The following is a 24318-nucleotide window of genomic DNA, read 5'->3' on the forward strand; positions in this document are numbered from 1 at the left end:
AAACAATATTCTCCACACTGATTGTGAGAAAAAAAAAAGTTATCGAACCAAACAACTAATTTTTTTGACATCCATTTTATTTGGTTCGAACAATTTCTCCCTCAAAAAAACAACTTTTTAGTTCGGACAGAAATATTGATGCATTGATTTGAATGCTATATGCTTTCGAGTTGAATATATTTCAAACAAGTAAAAAAGCTTCGCTTGAATGAACAAACCTCATTTAATTAGTGAAAGAATAGTACTTTAACGAGCTGAACACATCGGTCCAAAAGTACCCAGAGATTGGAAATAATAATCCTACGCTTGCTGAAATATCAAAGTTATTGCGAGATGGTATATTTGGCTCGATGTGACGTTTTAATTATTTTAAAGTGACGCTGCTATACTCGTTTAGTATCAGTCAATAACAATAGTACATCGTATTTAAAAAAGTGAAAAAAAGTATGTAACCGAGCGATATTTACGCTACATTTATGTATTTTAGAGCAGTACATTACATGGTCGCAGAACTGGCGTAATACTCAAATACTAAAGGAGAATCATTGAATTATTCAATTACATTATTAATCCAAATACGGGGTTAGTCGTTGTGATTTCAATTTTGAAGAATGTCCCCTTTGTTCCCTGTAAACATTATTTGAGCGAAGTATGCAGCGTTTGGATAAAAATGTTAAACCAGAATAGTAACTCAATAAGTTATGCCGCTCAATCTCTATTCAATTCATTCAAATCGAATTTCATTGGTCTTTTTTTTAATCCAAACCTACATAAACTGTCGCTTTGAACAAATGTGCTCTCAGGACTATACAAACGCGCATGGATTATTTGGATCAATTGATATTTATTAAATGCAATAACTTTTATTTCCCCGTTTAGAATCCCATGAAACAGGGATTCACGGTTAATTAAACGGCGAATGACATCACGTGTGTATCCCATTTTTCTTTTTTTTTTTTCTTTCACACCTGAATGTAGATAAATGACAATCAGGCGTGGCGAGGATGAAAAAAGCCGTGGATACGATCGGAATGTGAGTGAATAGAATAAGGAACGGGCATGTAAGCGAGCCGCAATTATTATCAGTTAGCTCAATACTATAGTTTGCAGCCGGCTGTTACATGTGTGGCCATACCACTGCCATGCTTTGCACCGGATACAGCTGATTCTGGCGGCCACGTACGACTCCCCAGTGGGGCTAATTATGATGTATAAGCATCGTTCATCACCAGAAAACGGGCGCCCCCGCCCCTGGACCATGTGGACTCGACTACGGGAAACACGCCTACGCGAATAGCGACAAACGAGGTGGTTAGCAGAATTAACCCTCGGGTGAATTCCCGCCCAAGTTTTGTCGCCAACTCCGCGATGATGTTGCAACTCTGCGGTGCAATGTCTCCCCCCTCACCACTCTCTTCCCACCTTTTCGTGCACCTGGTCAGACTTTTCGGAACATTTCTACACCCTCTGCCTCTTCCGGTCTCTCTCTCTCTCTCTCTCTATCGTAAGATAAATTTGTCATCAGACCTATGACAAATGACAAAAAGCATAGCACCAAGCCTCGAGTCATCGTAAATTGATATTGACGACAAATAAAAAATGAAAAAAGTATTGAATCGTGATCAATTTATACTTCTATATGTATGAAAACAAGTTTTCGAGTTTTACTCATTGAAATTAAATGATATGAATCGAAGAATACGTCTTGTGCGAACGAATAACTCTAATGTTCAGTCGATGCGCAAGACTTTTGTAACTACAAATTTCACCACCCGCTTCAAACATTCAGTTCCTTACTCAACAAAACACGAATAACAACAAGATCAATTTTTTTTTGATACAACAATTTCGTATTTTTAATACAAAACGAATGAGGGGCGATCGGTGCGATCAATCAAGTCTTAAGTCATCACGTTCACACATTTTCTTGATACAAAATTTATATTATCGCCAGAATCTCGCGCCGTGTTATCTTCAGTAAACTTGTGTTTTCAGCATGATTCATTCAAAGACTTGATTCGATTCTGTATCAAGTTGTGACAAGTAGTTCGTCCGACAAAAGTATTTTATTGAATCAATGAAGTGTTGTGTTCGCCGCATTAGACTACATCATTTGATTGAATAAAACGAATATCACTTGACTCAAATAATCATTCCCCTCGATTGTAACCTTGGTTGCGTGATATCGAAGAAGATTGATTTGCTGAATAACTCGTCATTTCTTCTAGTGGAGATCCTCGGTAATTCTGGATTATAACCTTGTGCTAGTTTGCCCTGCGTCGCAGGCCTTACGTGATTACAATTTATCTAACCTATTAAGTTGGAGCATTTTTTTATTGACGTTTTATCCTTACGGGGAGTTCAAACAACATCAACATATTATTATCACTTCTAAACACACACGGTGTACTAAATTTCAGCAGGTTTTTGGTAATTTTTTGTGACATGTCTTCAATATTTGAAAAACCAAGTACTCTTCGACTATTTTGATCGTCAAGATTTTGCCGTGTTAGATCGGAGTCATAGAAATCTCCAGTCTTCAAATTCTCTAATCTATCGCTGACATGTTTATTGTTGATGCAAAGGGATGATCATTGGTAATTTGTAAATAGAGCTTGTACGATAAGATTAATGTTCTTATCGTAGAAGTGCTGGTGAGCAAGGCTGATTGCTGTCTAGTCGACCTCATATAATCTGTTTTTTTGTTGTATAGAATGGTGTAAATTGTTGTTAAGATGTCTCGTCGAACACATTGGTTATTGGTACCAGTCAAAGATGATCTTAAATTCTGTTGTAAATATATCGAGAAAGCTAATTTTATTGTTCTTGTCCAGTCGCATTGTGAATAAATATTTTGTTTGACGATTTTAGGAGTGACACCGAAGTTGATTAAGTTGGCTTTTGATGAAAGAGTCTCTTTAAACTCCGCAAAAAGATAAATATTATAATATGTAAATTTAAATGTAGAAAGTTAATCTGTCAGATACTTCAAAATGATCTCATCATTGTTTTGTTTTTTTAATGCCGTAATCTCATTCTTACTCAATTCATCACGAGTCGCCGGAAATGAATTTTGTTTAACGTTAATATATGTTTGTCAATAAATCGAAAGCTTATCAATCATAGTTGACGATGATTCTGCATGTTATATAATAATGTTACATCGTCTGTAAAACATGACATATCGTATAATTTTTCGCTTAAGGAAAATGATATAACCATCCAATTTATTTGGATATTATTGACAACACTATGCAACTCAAACAAATTTACTAATATCTCGAATAGTTATTCACATTCGGTATACGTAGTAAGCAAATGAAAACGAATTCATATTTATGCTTTTTACTGTGAAATCTGACGTGATGTAACAATGTTATTTATAAACTTCAATTGACTTTAAGGTGAGGAATCATAATTACGTACTGTAAGCCCAGTGAAAAAAAGTATATACTTGTTGCGTAGCATAATCTGGGTTTAAAGTCAAAAGTTATAGGTTGTGACACTTCAGCCACGTGCACTTTGTTAAAAAATAAAATATGGATATTGGACGCCAATTGTTTTCTGTGATAATAATTAAGAACCAAACCGAGAGCGACAAGATCCTTTTCAAGACGTTTGGATTATACCACGGGCTATGAATAAATCTTGGGTTAGATAAATGAGTGTAGGCAATAAAACGACAAGACAAGTCAGACAATTTATGTGATAAAAAAAAAATTAAGGTAAATTGAAATAATTAAGGGGATAGGAGAAATGCGTGATGGGTTAGAGTAAGAATGTTGGATGCTTGAAACTTGGCACAGTTTTCTGTGTACTTGGGACAGGCAAGCATACTTGGGATAATTCATTCCATTTCCACTAGCTGGGACATCCAAGGATAATACTGAACCTCCGATATTGGACAATTTTACTCAAGACTAAATTAGTAATTAATAATAAAAACACCTCCGCTATCGTATGGATAAGGGATATAAATAATAATTCCGCTTTCGGTTTGTTTCTATTAAATCCTTGTGAAGCCCCCTTCAAGCCCACCGACGACTGGATAATAATCCAGACACACGAGCTGCATCGTTGTATTTTCACACTTCCTCGATTGAATTGTGCGCTTGATTCGTGTTTAATATCGAGAGACAGCCAAGAGTTGAAGATCAAGAAGGCAGAAATTTTACAAGTACAGTAAAACGAATTTTTCCAATCGATCGAGTTTCCGTTAATAAAGTGACTGAAAATTCATATCCGCGTATTTACAACGAGAACAAAATTCCTGCTACCACGGCTACATTTTTGTGACTGTTTCAATTGTTTTGTACCGGCATGATACGATGACTGCGAAATTGACGTTCGGTTCTCGCAAGAATTTACGAAACGGTTTATCGAATGCTCGTCGCATCGCGAATTGATCGCGTAGCGTCAATGCAAATCTGTTGAATATAACCCACAATATCAATAATTAGCATCTTCAGATGAATTAATATCCAAAGAAGAGTGGAGGCCGTATTATTTTACTATTATAAAGCGCAGCTTTTTTATTCTTTTTTCGTCCGAAGAGACAAGACTAATTTTTTAATTAATTTTTCAGGGTATTCTGCTTCAGACGAGGAGCTGAACGTTCAATGATAGACTTTAGGTACACCTTCCTTCAAGATGTAGAGTGACTCAAAGGATTTAAAAAATTCTTTCAGACTTCCAATGAATTTAAATTGCTGCAGTGCTTGACTTTCAATGACTTCGTATGACGTCAAATAAATTCACAGATTTCCAGTAAGTAAACGAGTAATTTCATTTAGATGTATTGACGTCAATTAACAAATTTATTTATAAATATTTATTTTTAATCACAGACATACTTACCAATTCCATATAGAACAAAGTTCGTTCTTATATTCAGCACAATGAAATTTTTCGTGAAATAAAACTTAGCAGACGAAGATTTCAAATGTGATATTTTTTTATTCTTGTCATCGTTAGCAATTTTCTCACCAAGGTAAATCACAAATTAAGATTTAAAATCCTTCACAATCTCCTGTTCGAAATCATTAAACACGGTAATTCTTCAGGATCATGTTACTAGGCCATATTTTAGAGAGAAAATAAAATAATCGAAAGATGCACAACAATTTTCGTACCGGTAAGAGAAATAACCAAATTTATACTTTCAATATTTGATACGGGTGGGTCGAGGAAATCAGCACATTTCGAGCATAATTTGTTTCAAATCTGTCTACTATTAAATAACGACTGGGCCAAGTTTTCAGCGAGGAAACATATTTCGCCCATATCGTGTTATATTACAACCAGTTGTATACCCACCTACGCAAGTTCGTGAATACGTGCATATACAACACGATTTCTAATCTTTACTGTGTACAGGTAGCGTGATAGTAGCGATATGCTGTATGAATATTAATTTCTGCTTGTAATAAGGCTCGCCGTTTGACGAAGCATTCTCTACACCTACCTTGTACGTCTGTGCAGACGTGTGATTATTTAAGACGTCCTCGCGGCGATACGATCACACACACCCCTCTAGCATTATTATATGACCCGTTGATAAACCCTCCGCGATACATTACACCCACCTAGATGAGGATTGGGTCGTAGAAATTTTGCGCAATATCACCACGATCGATTAGTATCACTACTGTGTTGCACCAGTCTCAGAGATTATCGTCTCAAAGTTGTACAGGTTTGTTCCCGTGCGTGAATACGTATTAGGCATTTACTCGGGACTTCTTTGTTTTTTTACTCTAGAAATTCAGCAGGCTTCCAATTTGCAATATTTTGCAACAATCTTCACTGTCCTGTAGAAACGTTCCACGAGTAAAGTGTTAGAATTTTCCAGCTCTTAGGAGACGAGCGCGTTGTACGCTTTCGAACAATATGTCGGGTAGATTGTATCACACGAACATAACTTCCCAAAATATATATTCATTCAATGTTCAATGTAATAAATATCTGCAGTATTGAATGAAACAGGAACAAACTTAAATATCGTGAAAGAAACTTGCCGTTTGATTTTGATTAGTTTTCTTTGTGTACAAAAAAAAAAAAAAAAAAGAATGAAAAAAATAATTCATGTAATCGTACACCAAGTAAATACGATTACAAAAATATTTTTATTTCCAGATTTACATCGTCTTGATTTTTATTGAGAAAAATTCTTACTCATTGAAAACTGTCATCGATAAGAGAAATCATTATGGAGTAATAAATTAACCGTCAAGTATGGTGAGTAAGGGCTTCGCGACAAACATGATATGTCGTTCAAAACCAAGATTGTACAAATATTACTGACATTTTATTGTGCGACTAAAATAAATTAAATAGTCTTGACGTCCCAACGACGAATCTGACCAGTTCCTCATCGTATCAGTTGAATTTAGTCGTTACATTGCCACAGTAAAAACTATACTAAAAATACATACCGCATGTGATATATATATATATGTATATATCGTGATGTGGATGTAGGCGGAAACTACACTAATTGCTAGTAAGCACTGATCATCAAAAATCCGTCTATTTCCATCATAATATTCGCTATTGTTTTTTATCGAAAGTAATTTTGTGCCAAAATAAGAAAGAAATAAAGTAAAAGTGGTGTTAATACCAGTACTAATATTAACGAGGAAGGTAAAACCGCTATTCTATTGGGCCGAGCGAACTTCTTGGCAAAATTGTATCAACGGTGGAACTTTCATTACCGCTTACGGTATCTTCGCTGGTCTTACCGACCGAAACGTTGGCTGGTAATTCGGAATCCGTTATCGTCCGCCACGTAGCCTATGTGGATGGGGATTCCCTCGGGACTGGTGTAGCTGTAGCTCCCTTCTTTAGCGATTACGTACTCCCATCCACCGTTGGTTGTTATCAAGTGACCCGATTCCTGGACTTGGGTGCCGTCTGGACCTGAGAACCTGGATTCAGGGATAAAGCCGAGTTGTATTGACGCATGTGTTGAGTATGGAAAGTTGCAGAAGACTGTTATACCGAACCAAGAGCTCGCTGTTGCCGAACATCGGTAAAACAGCGGCATGAGAAAAATCATTACTTGCTGATTTGTTGCTTCATTCGTCGGTAAAAAAAAACCGTCGTTAACCCAGTGGATCAGCATGAGTGAGTTTTAAAGATTCTGTCTTTTCCGATACTGAAGGTAGCAGATTAATTATAAGGAATGAACAATTCCGCAGTGCAGTTGTTTTATGAAACTCGTCTGGGCGAGCGTCAAGTTCTTACGCCGATGTACAACTTTGATTATAAAATTCTCGGCCACGAAATTTCAGATTTAATTCAAAATGTCTCAAGTGTCGAAGAAATTTGTGACTTTTTTCACGCTGTACAATGCTGATATTTTCCTCAAGAATGATGATTTGTTTGTTTCCATGCGAATATCATCAAATGATGATAGGAAGCTTTTTTTTCAAATTGGACCAACTAAATTGGACTTTCTTGAAGCGAAATTGGGTCGTTCAATGAAAAATTCCGAAAAATTCCATTGAACCCTTTAGATATAATGACGAAAACTAATTGATACTTTTTTTTTTTGTTTTCAATTCAATGTTTATTAATACCCTTAGCGGCCACATGAGGTAACGCATTACCCCACGCTGAAAACCTAGTTGTACAAGACATATGGGTGTTTTAAGACTTCTAAGCGATTGTTTCATGTTTGTTGAAGAGTTCTTCAACATTTTTAATGATTTTTATCACACTTCTCTACAACCGGCAGATGTCGTTACTTGAATCAATTTCAAAGGTTTTAAACCTCTAATTCCACTTTTTCTGAGCCCGGGGTAACTAGGTACCCCGTGTGGCCGCTAAGGATTAACAAAGACATAGCCAGTCGAAGTTGCGTGACGTCATAATGTCGCATACCTGTACCTATGCACATTGTGACGTCACGAATAAATTTCAAACTGTTATATTTTTGTTAGTGAACAATGAATCGAAAAAAGAAAAAATGCGTGTCAGATATTTCCGGCATTCTATCTGACGGACCTAATGGAATTTTTGATTCAATAACCTAGTTCTCGTACATCGAGTATAGCTGGAAATAATCTATTTAAATGCACGCTGTACAGTCTAGCTGACCATATCGATTGAAACAGCAATTCACTCTTGAAGGACAAGTTCATAGTTGAAGCAAACACCGATGGGTCTGCCTCCGACTGCCCAGGAAGAGGTAACTAATGATTCGTGGTTATTGGCCAGGGGTATAATGTGAACATGAGACGTAATGGTTTGGACTGTGATGTTAATGACACTTGGAACGATGTAAAAACATCGATAACCAGGCTTTTACCCGATTCACAAATTATAGGGAAGTTGTTGGGAGAAATAATCAACTGGTGACGCGAGCAATGCTGTTATTATTAACTCGGTTCTGAGCAATAAGTCGTTAACGAACTCACGCCGCGAAATAATCGTTTTATGATTGTACGTTTAACGATTTGTAATTTCAACAGGAAATATTCTGTTGTCCACCAACTCTCGTCACGTAGTTTTCTTTCGGAGATGAGCGTTAGAGTCACGGGACAATAGGTGTTCCTGTTATTCAAGCCTTGGCAACTTCACTTTTAAATATTCCAGGACGGAACCAGACTCTGGCATATTTGCCCCATTTTTGACCATCTAAACTGCTAGTCGAGTTTTGGCCCTATACAAAGTACATTTTTTCTATATTCCGATTTTTTAGGTATCAACGTTTCGAGTTTAAATATCATGAAGATTCACGATATGAATGAAAAAATATATTTCGCCGATGTCAAATCAGTATTTTAACAGCTACCCTGGAAAACCATGAGTTACAAGAAAAACTCCGAATGGATTTAATACTTCTTTAACCATTTTGGGGGAATTTTTGGCGGAGAATTTCCGAATAATATGAACAATGTGAGCAAAGTCCATATTTAGCAAAACAAAAGTAACATAGCTCTGTAGTTCAGATTCTTGGATAACTAATGTGATACCATAAGTAACATACAGAACCTTGAGAAAAGAATGTGTAAAGAAGGTCAAATCTTACAATTAGCATATTCGACTTAATCCGTCGGCAACTTGGCTTCTGGATGATATCTTTGATGTTCTGAGCTCGAATCCAAAGATTTCTCTGAACCACCCACCATCTACAGTACTACTAACGATAAGTACGTGTTACATCACTCACCCATGTGAATACTGCCCACGATTATCCTGGATCTTGCTCGTGGTCCCAGGTGGAAGAATCACAGGAGATTGACTATTTGATGTCGGTAGAGGCGATGCACCAATGCCAGTAGAAAGGATGTTCTGACCGCTTTCTGGTTGAGGAAAACTCGGTCCGATCACAGTTTCGTAAATGTTCGATCCAGCTTCCGGTGGGAACCGTATACCAGCACCCGGTGCTGGTACAGGTGGGTAGTAGTAGTACGGAGTCTGCGTGGACGGTTTCTGGTAATCATAACTTATACTTTCCGGCTGCTGGGACTCACCACCCTGATTATCGGGTCTTGGGTAGTCGTAGCCCTGGCTTTCCGGTTTTGGATAGTCGTAACCCTTACTTTCGGGCTTTGGGTAGTCGTAGCCCTGGCTCTCCGGCTTCTGATAGGCGTAACCTTCACTTTCGGGCTTCTGATAGTCGTAGCCCCGGTATTCAGGCTGCTGTCGGACATCACTAGCCCGGTAATAGGCGATGGGTTGGCTAAAGTAGCCGTCGTGGTACTCGTGCTGCGGGAGCTCCGAGTTCTCCGGAGCCACGGCGACCTCGAGGACTTCTTCCTGCACCGCATTATCCTGGTTTAATTCTGGGATAGGAGGTAAGTTGGGCAGCTGTCTCTTCGCCGCGAGATTCCTCGTGCCGGGCAGCGCAGCCACCGCTGTCTGACTCGCGGTGTTAAAGAAATCGCGAGTTCCTTCAAAAGCATTTCTGGCGGGAACTCCATAGCGCAGAGTCGACGCCCTCGGGATACCCAGAGCCCCGTGAATCGCAACGAGGGACAGTATAAGCTGTAAAATAAAAGATAGATGAGCGAATCCGGCCGTAATTTGTACTTTCATGGACGTTCCCCGGTCCTTGTTTCACAAAATATTACACTAAGTTGTATTTTCGATGCACTGTGGGTAGTGGTATGGTGCTTTCCGTTTCACCTACCTTGATCATCTTTCCTCAGGGTGTGGAATAAGACTGTCGTTCCAAACTCCGGTGTCACATTTATATATAAGCTCTGCATACCGGACTTACGACACCGATGATCGTTTTATTTTTATTATTAATTTTGCCCGCGGGGAAATTTTCAATTCTGTTTTGTCAGAACAGGATCTCAGCCCACTTATCACACTCGTATCAATGTGCCAGCGACACTGCTGGACAGGGACCTCTGTCTTCACCCATGCCTGCACGTACACCATCCCACCGCAAGTTGCACCTCCACCCTCTCTTTCTACCTCCCTCTTTGTCTTCATCTCCATCTATCTCTACAGAAACCGTATCAAGAAATACCGTTCACACGATCTGTTTGAGTTTCCGTTATTTCCGACCGAATCACGCTGACCCTCAAATTGCTTCATCAACACAGACTGATTGATGTTGGTTATAAGGGACTTTAAACTGTAAGCTGTTCGAACTCGTCTAAGGGGCATGAAAGACTTAAACTACGTATCATCAATTCTTTATCATCAAATCATTAACAGAATCGCAAAGTTCTTTGATGAATGCTGTTGATATTATAGGCCTGAAATGTTGCCACGCACTCATCACAGGTACCCATAGTAATCCGATCATTTCAGCCTTGGTTTTGGAGATTTCAATGAAACTCTTTTCACTATGAACAGGTTCACTTTTAAGGTGCTGGAGAACCATCAAAGGAGGTTGAGAAAGTGCTGTCAGAATTTTGGAAAGATACAAGGTGAGAAACGAATGGCTTGGACTGAGAAGATGGAGAGACCATCGGTATCGATCAGCAGGTATAATTCTAAAATATGTAAATATTATCACTACAGAGCTTGAGCGCCTGGCATAAATTAGTCAAGGTGATCCAGAGCAGCTAGCTAGGGCTCTGTTAATAGTTTGACTATTTGTTTTAAAATCGTGGTGCGGTTTGTTGAACACAGTGGGCTGCGAATCAACCCCGCCGAAAAATTATTGCCGATTTGCTAAAATCTCTCTTATATATTTATCTAACTGAACGAGCAATAACTTATTCCTACGATCCTTAACTCTCCTCTTGATCTTATTTGCTAATTATAGATCATCGTCTGCAGCGAAGTTCACGGCGATCATCATGTGGAGGAAAATAGAATTTACCAAATTGTTAGCCACCAAAAGTATCAAATTTGCGTTACGGAAAAGTTTCGTTGTACAATTATAAGAGAAAAACAGACGCATTCCTTCCTGAACTTCAGACTGCACGACGTCAACTTACTGTAATGATCGTTCCGAGAGGCTTCCAACGTACACGGACGCTAGCACGTAATTTCATATCCTAAATTCGAAGAAATTAATGACTTGACCCATTTATGCACTGTCGATTACCGATACACTCATCCGGCCGAGTGGTAACATCAAATTAGTAATACCCTTCGCTTTTTCGGTTATTATTAATGACATGGCACATCATGAGGTTACACGTGTCATACATTGAGGAATCGAATGGCCTTTCTGTTGTCTGGCAGTCACAATGACGTGTTAAAATCATTCGTGCGTATTCTTCGTTGTCACACGTACTGTTATGAAATGATTCACAGTTTCTTAGGACATTTCAGTGTTTATCAGGAATTCGAAATGCCCGATCTTCGGAACTTATAATTGCCTGGTGATAACTTTTAGTGTTTTCAATCAAATGTTTTCATTTTCACAACATTCATGAGTTCTATTATTTGAAGTATGGTTTAAAATTCAACTTTTACGTCTATCTACTGTAAAAAGGCGTATAATTTCACCAATGAATCCCGGAAAGACCATCGATATACGAAATTTAGCAATCATTAATTCCGTCGCTGTTACGACAGAAACGATCTATTTCACGGTGCAAAGTGACACAAACTTTTGACGGAACGAACAATAACTTGCGTACTTCGGGTCGAACGAGCACTTTCATAATTTGCAGGTTGCAAAAACGTGCTGCGTGCATAAAGACATCCCTGCATGCGCAGAAGACTCGAGACTCAATTTTGAGTCCAATTGCAGGTGCCAGAGGAATACTAAGGCGACTATATCTCGGCCCCTTTGGCAGTCCGACGTAAAACATCCTGTAATAGAAGGTACGGTACGTAACGAGTTTGAAACTTTGGCTATTCCGTCGAAAAGATAATTAAATACCGAATTGGCACAATCCCTTCACTAATATTCGTTATATTCGATTTCCGTCCGACTTTCTTACACTGTCGAACGTTTTGCAATCCAAAGGATCTTCAACGCGGCTATTTGTTATATTAGGTTTATTTTTGCTCGAGCTTGATGATGACCTTCCACCGGTGTTCAGTTACTATTGAGAGAGTCGTTCGATTTGTGAAAGCGATTACAGGGTTCGCATCGAACACAGAAACCCGTACAATTTCATACTGAAATAAGCGAAAAGTCAAAACATGAACAAAAATGTTGGTTAATATGAAAATTCAATGACTACCTGTTCAAAGAAAAGAATCAAATACAGTGGCCGTAACGAGCTAATGTATTATATTAAACACTGTACTGCCACTTCATCCGGATCCGAATACGGATGCATAATGATAGGATAAATCTATTATCGATAATACTCGCGATGTGTTTAAAAAATGAACGAGGAAGTTGGGCATAAATCATTGTCCTATTGTTAACAGGACGATTAAAACCGCACGGCAGGTTTCTCATTCAATAGTCCCTTTTAATAAGAATAACCGTAACATTTTTTTGAATAGCGTATGTAAATGTTTGACATAAGTTCTATTGCGTATTCGTTCGGAAATGAAAGATTTGTTATCTGTTGATCTAAGATGCTCGGGATTCAAGCTAATATCCAGTTGTGGCTTACTTTACAGTTCTTAACTGTTTTCTTTCCTTACCGTAACCGAAAAATACGGTTCTGGGTACAAGATGAAAATCAATTTGTAACTGTAACCAGAAAATACAGTTTCATTTACTATTCTTTTTGATTACGGTCACACGTATTTTATTTTCTTGTAACTGTTGTGATCGTTTGATGTTGGTGCAACAATAAATTACGTTTAATGCCTCATATGATTTACTAAAATAATATACATAATGTACAAAATTAATTGCCAAAACAAAGTTGACTTTGTAATATCAATAAAATGTAGTATTGACAATTATTATCACATGGAACACTTACTACATTTTCTTCAAATTCCAACAATATTCAAAATCATTTTTGAAAGCATAAAGCGAACGAAACTTTTCTTAGCGAAATCTGTACAATATAATTAAGTTATTTTTGCAGATTTTGAACTACAGCTTTTGGAACGAATTGTAAATCGTTTTCAAGGCCTTTAGTTTTTTTCAAATGAAATTCGGATGTCAAACGAATGCCTTTTAAGTATTTTTTTTATTTTTTAGTATTTTCCTACAAGCTATGACTACGGAATGTAGGATTCCAAAGTATTCAACTGAACTAACATGACTTAAATTGTAAACTAAAATTGGAACTTATTGTAATCCCTCTAGAACAGGATTGTTTAGCTGGTCTAATTTGATTAATTATAATTAGCCAACCGGCAAAGATCGGTTGACCTTCCAAAATGGTCAAACGGTTCAACCGGTTGATCGTTAAACCAGCTGAAAATTGATTTGTTTAAAAATCATCTACCCGGTTAACGGGTCAATCCATTGGTTAATTAACCAGGTTAACCCTCTTGGCTAGTTTAGCCTATTGAATTGTACAGTCCTACTTTCGAATACGTATACGATGTCACAGTTGCGTTGTGTTAAAAAAAAAAAAACGGTGAAAATTTGTTTCTGTGATTTCAAGCAATATCGCAATTCATGGCGATTTTCGTCAGAGACGTAACCACAACGACGATATGATAATAAATTTTATCTTTGTTCGAAGATATATTTCATCGCGTTGTTTATAATTTTTAGATCAGAAACAAACTTCCAAGTTTCCAAGATCGATGAAATAATATTTTGCATGTGTTTACAAGGTCATGTATGTTACATATTTCATTGCTGTCAGACTGGCATGGCACGTAAAAGATTCCTAGATCAACAGAATAAAACGGAAAGTAAATTATTACGTATAAATGAAGAAATGAAGAACAATGATATGAGGTCAGGTTGTTTTTTCTCACCTATGATAAACGTACGTTCCATTAGTATTTTCAAATTGACGTGATACGATTAGAATTTGTATCCTATTCCGTCAAGCTCTGCATTAACGAGGTAAATTTTCGTGAAATCATTTAATTGATCAATCAAAAATTCCCATTCAACTTGATATATACGAATGTGGAAAGGCCTAAGGTAATTGTCGTTATTGATTATCGTTGAATCAGCTGCAATAAATGAAAAAATTTTGAAACTTCTGGTGAAATTAAACTCCAGTTGACAAAGCAGTATTAATTTAAAATCAAATAAAATTATGAATAGTTTTTTTAAACTGTCGTTGAAATCGTTGAAACGACGAGAAGCTAAATTTAACCCAAACAACTGTAAACATGTCAAGTGTTTTAAAGAATTCAATTACGGATACGTATACTTGAAAAACGCAGGCATTTCATATCAGTAAAAAACACCACATAAGTACCGATACTAGGAATTTGTTTCAAATTGCTGGACCCCTGATCGTTGAAAAAATTTACGATCAATTAAATGATTCAGAACGCAGAAGGAAATAATTGAAACGTTTCGACGACCGAACAACTGAGAAATTTGGTGAATATGACTTTCGTATTTCTTTCGGGAACATTCCGTAAATTCTGAACTACATAAACTCGTTCTGACATTCTTTGCGCGATCAATATTAACGGTGGTATGGTAAGAATTTTAATGAAACTGAATTTCGTTGAGTTTAGAGAAAAGGGTGAACGAAAATCTGGAAACATGTCAATACTTGACAATATGTTGTTACAAGATTCACACGAATGATTTTGTGTCATCGATCCGATGAGTTTTCGTATCCATTTTCCACTGTCATTGAAGAAAAAAGAACGGAATCGTTTCCGATTTCGCAATATGCATTTTTTATTTGTCAAGAAAGTTACCTTCTTGACTGAAAAGGATAGATAGGGGATTGATTTTTATCCACAGACGATGACTTTCTAAAAATGGAAAACGGAAAATTGGCGGAAAAACTTGCAAGAAATTTCATCATAAATAAAAATTCTCTTCTGCACACGAAAAGACGGTGTAATCTTGAATCTATTAAAACGTTGGCTATTAAAACGAGCCAGAATAACAGGCGGTTATAAAATTATTTATAACCAACATCAATTGTTGGTTTATAGTTGCGACGGCTAACTTCTCAACCTTTAACGTGACTCCGGGAAGGTTGAAAATAAAATTTCAGTCAAAGTCGATAATTTGCTTTCAAATCAACACGTCTTTACAATTCTTTGGCTAAAATTTGTAAATCTTCGTGTCAACGGGTGAGCATTTCAATTTGGAAAACGTCAAATTTCGTTTCTTGCGATTTAATGGACAAACATCAGATTCGACTGCACTTGTCTGCGTGGTCCTTGGAATTACTTGTCGATATTTCATTCCGCAACATTTATTACTTAAATATCACACCGCCGATACCAAATCACTCTGAAATTAAGTGTTCTAAGTTTTTACTAACACGCTTTGAAATATGACTGTGAATTGAATTGAATACGTATCACAAGTGCAATTTAGAAGAACAAAATACAATCTGAAAAAGAGAAAAAAAAAAAACATCATATTGAAGCTTATAAAATGATGTTAAAATTGATTGAGTTGCAATAAATGAAAGAATGATATGGGAAAGAAATATAAATCATAAACACAAATTATATAATTCCAGTTATTGATGATTATGCATGCGACAGTTTTATCACTAATTAAACAGGGAACTGAGTTTTAAAAAATTATCCCAGTTAATTTTTGGATAATTCGCTGGCATGAAGAATTAATATTTAATACAATTGGACCAAGGAACGCTTTTTGGGATAAAAAGAAGTAGAATAATTTAATTATCTGAAAAACTTTTTTTTTTTTTTATTTCTTGCAAATTGGCAAATCTAGAATTTTCATTCCTACATTAGGTGAAAATCATTTCAATAAAAGTTATATTCATAACTTTTTGACTTCAAGACGTTTTTGTTACCACCGCAGTAAGATCCCAACGATATAAACTCTCTCAAAAATGAATCATCGCATCATCGTTTCCCAAATTATTCCTCATCTAGTATTGAAGCACCACCCCAACGCAAATTTCGTTTAAACTGATCTCTTCGAAGTGCGTGTATAAATTTCCACCATAAGATTTCAATTAGCCGTTGTAATTACGGCCGACCGTGAAGCGGCGGTTGTATATATAGACACAGTAATTCCCGACTCGGAAAATCAGCATGAAATCGGCAAACGGCCTGTGCAGGCATTCACGTACGCCAAGCCATCAAGATTACACAATCGTTTACATTAGCTTTACCAAACGAACGCCGACGAAGTAAGTGCTAGCTCTTTATAACCGAATCGATTTACTTGGTTTCCGAGTTATCCAAGGTCAGAGGGTAAACCTTAAATTGTTTCTTGATTTCGGAAACGTTTCACCTGCCTTACCTCTTACCGTCTACCTCGGTCCCAAAATTCTATCCGCACAGAGAAAAATTTCATTTGTTACAGTAACTAGAAAAATTCAGCAAAACAGGTATCGTTAAAAAAAACTGTATGAATATTGTTGGTATTACAAAAAACAAGCTACGCCTAACCATTTTGCGCTATCGTCGATCCTTTTTTGGCAATTGCAACGCAAAATCAGTTTGTGAGGTTTACTATACTTTTTTAATTAAATAAGGCTTTAACGTCAATTTATTGCTGCATAGGCGTTAAATTTTCGCAACAGTTGCGCGAAAATATAGTAACAGTGACCGCAATGAGAAAGAATAATAACGGATGCTAGACTTTCCGGTAACAGCTAGAAAACTAATTTTCATTTCTTACCTAGAACTATATTTTTCGATTGTGGTAAAAAAATGAAAATAGTTGAGGACTGAGCGGTAAACGGTACTAAAAATTTCTTTTATTGTTAGTGCGCATTTGTAGTCCACCGGCAAATTCTATAAGCGTTATTTTACAACCGCCAAACGAACTATGCAGCCAGATTCTTCGTGTCCAGATCAACGGGAAAAACAAAGCTCTACTTCATACTCGTAAGCGATACATGGGATGATATAAACTGTTTACAATAATAATTCTATCATGCGAGTCTCGCATATTTTTTCTTTTTTTCTTTTTCTTTTTCCATTCCTACTCTAAACCAAAAGTACCAGTTATCAGGAATAATACGAATACGAATTATTGTCCCGAGCTAGAAATAACCGCGACCCTTGACTATTCCTCCTCCATTAATCCTGTCCCGTGGATACACCGTCAGAATTCCCCTGATTCTTATGAGAATGTAGAACAACGTCGAGGAAAAATTACTGGTTACTCTGTTTTCCTTGAGAGCAAATCACTGCGATTTTTTTTCTGATCTGTGTGGAAAATTATGAGAACGTTTGTTTCTTCAGATCTATACGGATTTAGGGGTTGGAAAACATTGTTTGGCACAGCTTGAAAGACTTCTTGGTAAACAAGTATCGATCTACGTTATTTGGTAGAAGGAAATAGCGATGCAACTCGGCTGAAACTGAGCCATAATCATTTAATTTAATGAATTTAACAGTAAGCATCGTTTTTTTATTCCGCGTTTCGACATACGAGAATCTATTACGGCTATATTGATGTCCAACAGCCTTTGCGAAGTTTTCTTCGACTTTAAATTCTCTCAATTTAGATGTCTCAAAATGATCATCTGATCAACCATTTCCTTGACGATCTTCAACAGGATTCTTCGAACAAGAGGAAATGATAAAAACACGTTGAATTATTTTTGAGAGTTGAAAAGCTTGTTCGAAATTCCGAAGATTCTTCAAATTGAATGGATGATAAAAATTCTTTGAACACGAATTTGAAGACGAAACAGACTGAGATACGTTGGTAAATTCGTAAACAAAGAAATTACAAATCACTCAACCACAACAAAATCAAATCTGACAATATTTTTAGATTCTAATTTTGTACAGTCACGCTGGCAAATATTTTTCGCTGTTACGACGGTAAGTAGTTTGAAAAATGAACGTTTTCCAGGAAAAATCGTTACTTGTTTGAACATTCTCGTCTCTCATATTCATAAATGTTTTTTATCGAGTTTGTTTTCTGCAAATTTTGTATCTACCACTGAATAAGTTGTATTTTTAGCGGCGAATTGCGTTTCTCTATTGCGAGCGAGTATGTAGGTAGATAGTGAATTATTGCGCTGGCACATCGATTCAAATTGATACATTTGCCGGGGAGTTTCTGTTGAAAGCCTCAAATAAGAAAGATTCATCTTCGCATTTGGAGAGGGTTCAACGACGTTTCGTTTCATCGATTACCAAACATAAATCGTTCTTCATAACGATCAAAAAGTGCCTGAACCTCGATTATTATCATCTCCAACAGTTAGAAATGTATACATTTAATGCTTCGATGTACAAACCTATGTACTATTTCACTCGAAGAAATTGATTAAGTACTTCATTTTGGTTCATATAATCATGCAGTGATCAAAAAGAAATGTCGAAAAAATACAACATATTATCAAATAAATTTGGCGATGTAAAAATCTACTTTTCCCTCTTATACTCTCTCTCTCTCTCTCTCTCTCTCGCTCTCTCTCTCACTCCCTTCGCAATTACACAAGCGTATAGCAGCTATTTCGGGAATTTCAAATCACGCTAATTACCGAAGGCATGAAATTCCGCAAGTCATTTTGTAACCGCTCACATTTTTCCGGTCATTTCGAATAAATAATCGCTCAGCGAAAATTTCTGCTGGAAAATTTAACACTGAAAATTATTTCATTTTGTTATGGTAGATAGAAAAATTCAGTAAAACATGTATCTTAAAAAAAAACTGTTTCAATGATGTTGGAATCACCGAAAACGAGGTACGCGTAACCATTTTGCGCTGTTGTCGATACTTTTTTGGTAATTGCAACGCAAAATCAGTTTCTTCGGTTTACTCTACTTTTTTGGTTAAATAAGGCTTCAACGTCAATTTATTGTTGCACAAGCATTGAATTTTCGCAAAAGTTACAAGAAAATATAGTAACAGTGATCGTAACGAGAAAGAACAGCAACGGATACTAGATTTTCCGGTAACAGCTAGAAAACCAATTTTCATTTTGTACCTAGAATAACATTTTTCGATTGTGGTAAAAAATGAAAATAGTTAAGGACGCATCGCTAACCGGAACTAAAAATATCTCTCAGTGAAGACATGCATAAATATATTCGCTAGGCTGGTCCAAAAAAATCGCACCATTTTTTCTCCAAATCCCGTGTTTAAAAATTGTACCAAGAGGAAATAAGACGCCTGTTATAATCGAACCCTTCATATTAATATTTACTGGTTCCTGAATGTAATTTTCACGCCTGTAATTTGCAAAGGTATGTAAATACAACATTTCCAACAGCTCTACTCGAATCTATGGTGTCATTTGCGCCGGCTGAATGCTTGTCTCATAGACATAGTTGTCTAGAGTATTCGACCGCTGACTTAACGACCCGTAATGCGGTGCGTTCAAACCGACATTAGCAAACACGTTGGTGCGTCCAAAGGCGACGCTTTTCACGCCAAGTTCGCCTGACGTGCCAGTTTAGGTGCGCAATTTTTGAGAACACCGCGCGCCAGACTGTGCGTGCAAAAATTTTTGACTGTGTCTATTTTCAACGATTAGTTAAATAAATGACAGAAGCAGATGTAGATATTAAGGTGCCAGCGGCTAAAAGACCTCGGGCAATTTTCGGAATTCACATTTGGAACTCTGTGAATTTGCTACGACATCTGCTACGTTTTCTGAATCATGATGCCGAAACAGATGTTTCGAATACGAGGAACAAGTGGCTACGTTACTCGGTGCATGTGATAGAACAAATGGTTTCGATTGATTTTAAACGTTTAAAAGAAAGTCTTTTCGACAAACCGAATCAAATGAATCACCTAGTTTAAATGGAAATGTAAAAAAGTATATGAAAATATAAAGAGAAAGAAGGGGTAATGGTTTAAGTAATCTATAAGTTGAAGGTTCGATTGGTTCATAGACTTGTGAAGTGGAAAACCGTGATAAAAATGGTGATTCAAATTTCCAAGAAAGCGTTTCGATGTGGAATTCACTATTCAATATCTAAGAAGGTCCGTCTCTTAGAATTATTCTAGGTGAAGGACAAGTAGAAAAAATTAAAATTCCAGCAGAAATTAAGCGATACTTTATAAACACCGAGTATTTTCAGAAATTGTGAATAATTGAGAAAATGCTTCAGTGTCTTGAGGCGAATCAATATTTTCTCAATAAAGTTGCGAAATTGGTGACCCCTGCAAAACCTTTCCTCATCAAACATAAAATGGACATGAAGATCTCCTTCGAATTCTGAAAATGACCTGTCTTCAGAATGATTAAAAATACTTGGGTGTAATATTTTCTGAAACATCTAATTCTAGAGTTTTTCAGAAATGTTACCAGACAACAATTTAACAACAACAACGTAATAAATGGGGAAAATATAGTCAGGATTGTACCGGGCAAAAGAATATTAAAAATCCCAATATCTGTCAGAAAGACAAGGAAAATTAGCGATCGCAAGTTCAGATTTTTCGAAACTCAACTCAATTCATTCTTCACCAAACTCAATTTATCGGTAACTTGCCAAATTTCAAGTCTTTCGAATTAGAACATTGATGCTCTTGAAGTATTCTTTCACATCGTACAGTTATTGGTGGAAAAACGATTCGAAAAATTCCAAACTTTTTCAATCGATGACATTAGTTCTATAAGTAATCTTTGTATCGTAAATTTGATGCCAACTTTTCAGTCTCCACGCCACCACGAAATCTACAGAATTATCTGAAACTCTTATGGGATAAAAAGAGTGAAGCAAGGAAATTTATGAAGAACACCAATTTTCGAAATGCAATTTAAATCAATATCTGGGAACTTGCTTCCAATCAAGCGTTAATTTTTCCAATTTACTCAAGAAACATCAATTACTATATTTTGATTCTGCTACTCATACATGTTAATATAAGTCTTGAAGTACAAGAAAAATGTTTTTTTTTTTTCAATAATTTCAAAACAGAATGGTTGTGAAGTGGCTGATGAAAGGGAACTTCTTTTTCTAGAATGACCGTTACGGGCGACGACCTGCAGGTCGCAATTTTAATTCTAGAACAAAAAGCAAAAAAAGATTTTAAAAGAAGATACCGAAATCCAGTACAGCATGTACGATTTTTCAGAAATGTTAATTTTTACAAAAAATGGCGTCAATTTGAATGGAAAAGTTGTTGTTTTTTTTATGAAAAAATCGGTCATATAATCGTTATGATTCAATAAAACGCAAAAATCCTACCCACTGCACTAAAAAATATTGTTATAAAACTATAATCAAAATTTTGAGTTGATCGGTTGGAAATTAAAGGCGCTAGTTGATAGATTTGAGAAAAACGCATTCAAAGTTTCGAATATTAAATTGTTGAAGAAACTCATCGTTTACCATTATTCTGCAATGCTTGGCTCATACAATTGTCCGTCCGAATGAACAATCTTCCCTTTCTCATCCTTTCTTGATAAAACAGTTATTAGGGGCCAAAGAAACTCAAAATTGAAAGAGTAAACAGTCGAAGCTCGCTCTTAAATCACCTGAAAATCGTCATCGTGACTTCATACAAGAATTCGCGTATTTAGACGATTTAAGAAATTTTCCCTCACATACAAACTTTTGGGTATTATTTTTGAATAATTAAGGAAGGATTTAAACCAGTAACAAAAAATTTTAAAGAAAAAACATTACAAGGCAGCATTACCCCTTAACTTCAGATACTTATTGTTAGTCGAAATTTGATGTTCACCCACTGAGAAAAATTTCATTTGTTACAGTAACTAGAAAAATTCAGTAAACAAGTATCGTTAAAATAACTGTTTGAATATTGTTGGAATTACCAAAAACGAGGTACGCGTAAGCATTTTGCGCTATCGTCGATCTTTTTTTGGTAATTGGAGCCCAAAATCAGTTTGTTCGGTTTACTCTACTTTTTTAGTTAAACAAGGCTTTAACGTCAATTTATTATTGCACGAGCGTTAAATTTTCGCAACAGTTACAAGAAAATATAGCAACAGTAATCGTAATGAAAAAGAATAGTAACGGATACTAGAGTTTCCGGTAACAGTTAAAAAACTAATTTTCATTTTCTACCTAGAACTATATTTTTCAATTGTGGTAAAAAATGAAAATAGTCACCGGAACTAAAAATTACTCTCGGTGCCGTAAAAGTTCCGCTTTAAAAAAATAAACGGTACAATTAATTCCGAATTCGTTTCGACGACCCGAACGAGATGTATGATTTCTGGATTTCGTCTGCATCGGGAAAACTTCGGAGTCAGAATCCAATGCAGAGGCAAAGGCGCAGGGAACGGTGCCAAAAGTGTATCTATAGAAACAACTCTCCGCAGTTTGTCAACTCGTGCTTTGTTTATGTTTCTCAGAGCAACATTCTGTCTCCCAGGTTCCACGCCGAGCCGGCTTCCGGAAACTCCGAATCCAGGAAGGATGATGGCTCACCGGTTACTCGGAGGTTGACAAACTCGCGAACTTCTTCATCGTATGGAAACTATTAATACGCCACTACGGACATGTAATTATTAAGTGTCTGTAAAAAAGCGAGTCTCGATTTCGCGGTACATTAAAAATACAGCACGTGCTTGCACCCGTTCCATAACTCGTGGATTAAATCGACGATGACATAATCAACGGTTTATATGATTCAACGTTTTCTCAATTTCATATTTCATCTCACTGGCTATTAGAAAATCGATATGATTGAAGAAAAATTCAACGGAAACGAAATAATACCGTGAGAATAGCCATTGAAATTTTCACAGCACTTTTTTTTAAGTAATGAGGAAACCATGACGATTCAAAACTTGTTATAACCAAATCGGAAAGGTGGAATTCCGATAACAATTGATGTATATATCATCTTCGTATTTTTCAGCTTCAAGAAATTTCAAAATTGCTTTCGAAATCTATCAATATTTCCACATTAATTGTCTGATATCAATTTCACACGATTATTTATCATTCATGTAGTTATTCTACAAAACGTATGTCAGCTAAGTCATTTAATACTCTTCAACTTCAAATTTCTAGTTGTTGGTAGAGAAGGATGGAGCATTTTTGAGATTGAAAAGAAACTATATTTCGAAAGAAAGAGTGATTTTGTCAACAATATAGTTTCTAAAACACGTCTCTTCGTATCATTTGATTGAAATTCTGACCATAAATTTTCCTGAATTACGAGCAAACATTATTTTACAGAGTTCAATTATCGTGAGAAAAAGAAAATTGTAGTCGTGAGACTCGTTGAAATGGATCTTGAACATAATTAATTTCGATTGAAAACAAGTTTCTGATTTTACGCAGGCAAATATATAAGAATTTCAAAGTTTATTATCATTCGTTTCGCTTTACCGAGAACGCCCTGAGATCCGGACTTTTCTTTGTTGTATGTATAACACTGTGTGTAGGGTATACAGAGAATGGAACGTAGGTAAAAATGTGGAAAACTCGTGTTCGGATTAAAATAGCTCTGGCTCTCCTGGCGGGGGTTAATTGAGGATGCCTAGAGAGTTCGTTAACACGATTCGACCAAAATTATAACTCTGAACAAGGTAGCGAATCGTCTTTAGGTCATCAATTTTTCGACGTAATGTAATTAAAATAATTATAACGAACGTAGTTCCCCGCTGTTGGAAAGGAAAATTGAATCAACAACAGATATCTCGACATTTTTACTCAACGATTCGTATTTTTGCCTCTTTTGTTTTCTTATCGCTGTAATAGTTATTCATTAATCGATGGCGTTTTTTTTTTTTTAATTCAATATCAATTTATCCTTATTTGTATTGTACTTACGACCTTAATGTTCATTAGCTGATATAAATTTATTACTGTACGTTACACATATTTATATGACTTATAAAAATGGCAATCCGTATCGAATTGAACTGCCGATGTTCTTGAACACTCTCAATATTTTCGCCTTCGTACATGATTTACGTTGAATCTGAGTAACTGAGGAAA

The 24318-nt window shown here is 36.3% G+C and overlaps 1 protein-coding gene across 1 annotated transcript; it reads right to left on the reverse strand.

Moving 5' to 3' along the window:
• Window positions 1-6162: 6162 nt before the first annotated feature.
• Window positions 6163-10202, reverse strand: LOC124297651 (uncharacterized). The gene is made up of 3 exons (XM_046748902.1): window positions 10136-10202; window positions 9173-9990; window positions 6163-6923 (listed from the first exon to the last, which is right to left on the reverse strand). Exons 1-3 carry the CDS (start codon window positions 10142-10144, stop codon window positions 6734-6736), a joined length of 1017 nt encoding a protein of 338 aa, XP_046604858.1. The 5' UTR covers window positions 10145-10202; the 3' UTR covers window positions 6163-6733.
• Window positions 10203-24318: the final 14116 nt, after the last annotated feature.

This window comes from Neodiprion virginianus, chromosome 2 (assembly GCF_021901495.1).
Source record: "Neodiprion virginianus isolate iyNeoVirg1 chromosome 2, iyNeoVirg1.1, whole genome shotgun sequence".
Classification (NCBI taxonomy): domain Eukaryota; kingdom Metazoa; phylum Arthropoda; class Insecta; order Hymenoptera; family Diprionidae; genus Neodiprion; species Neodiprion virginianus.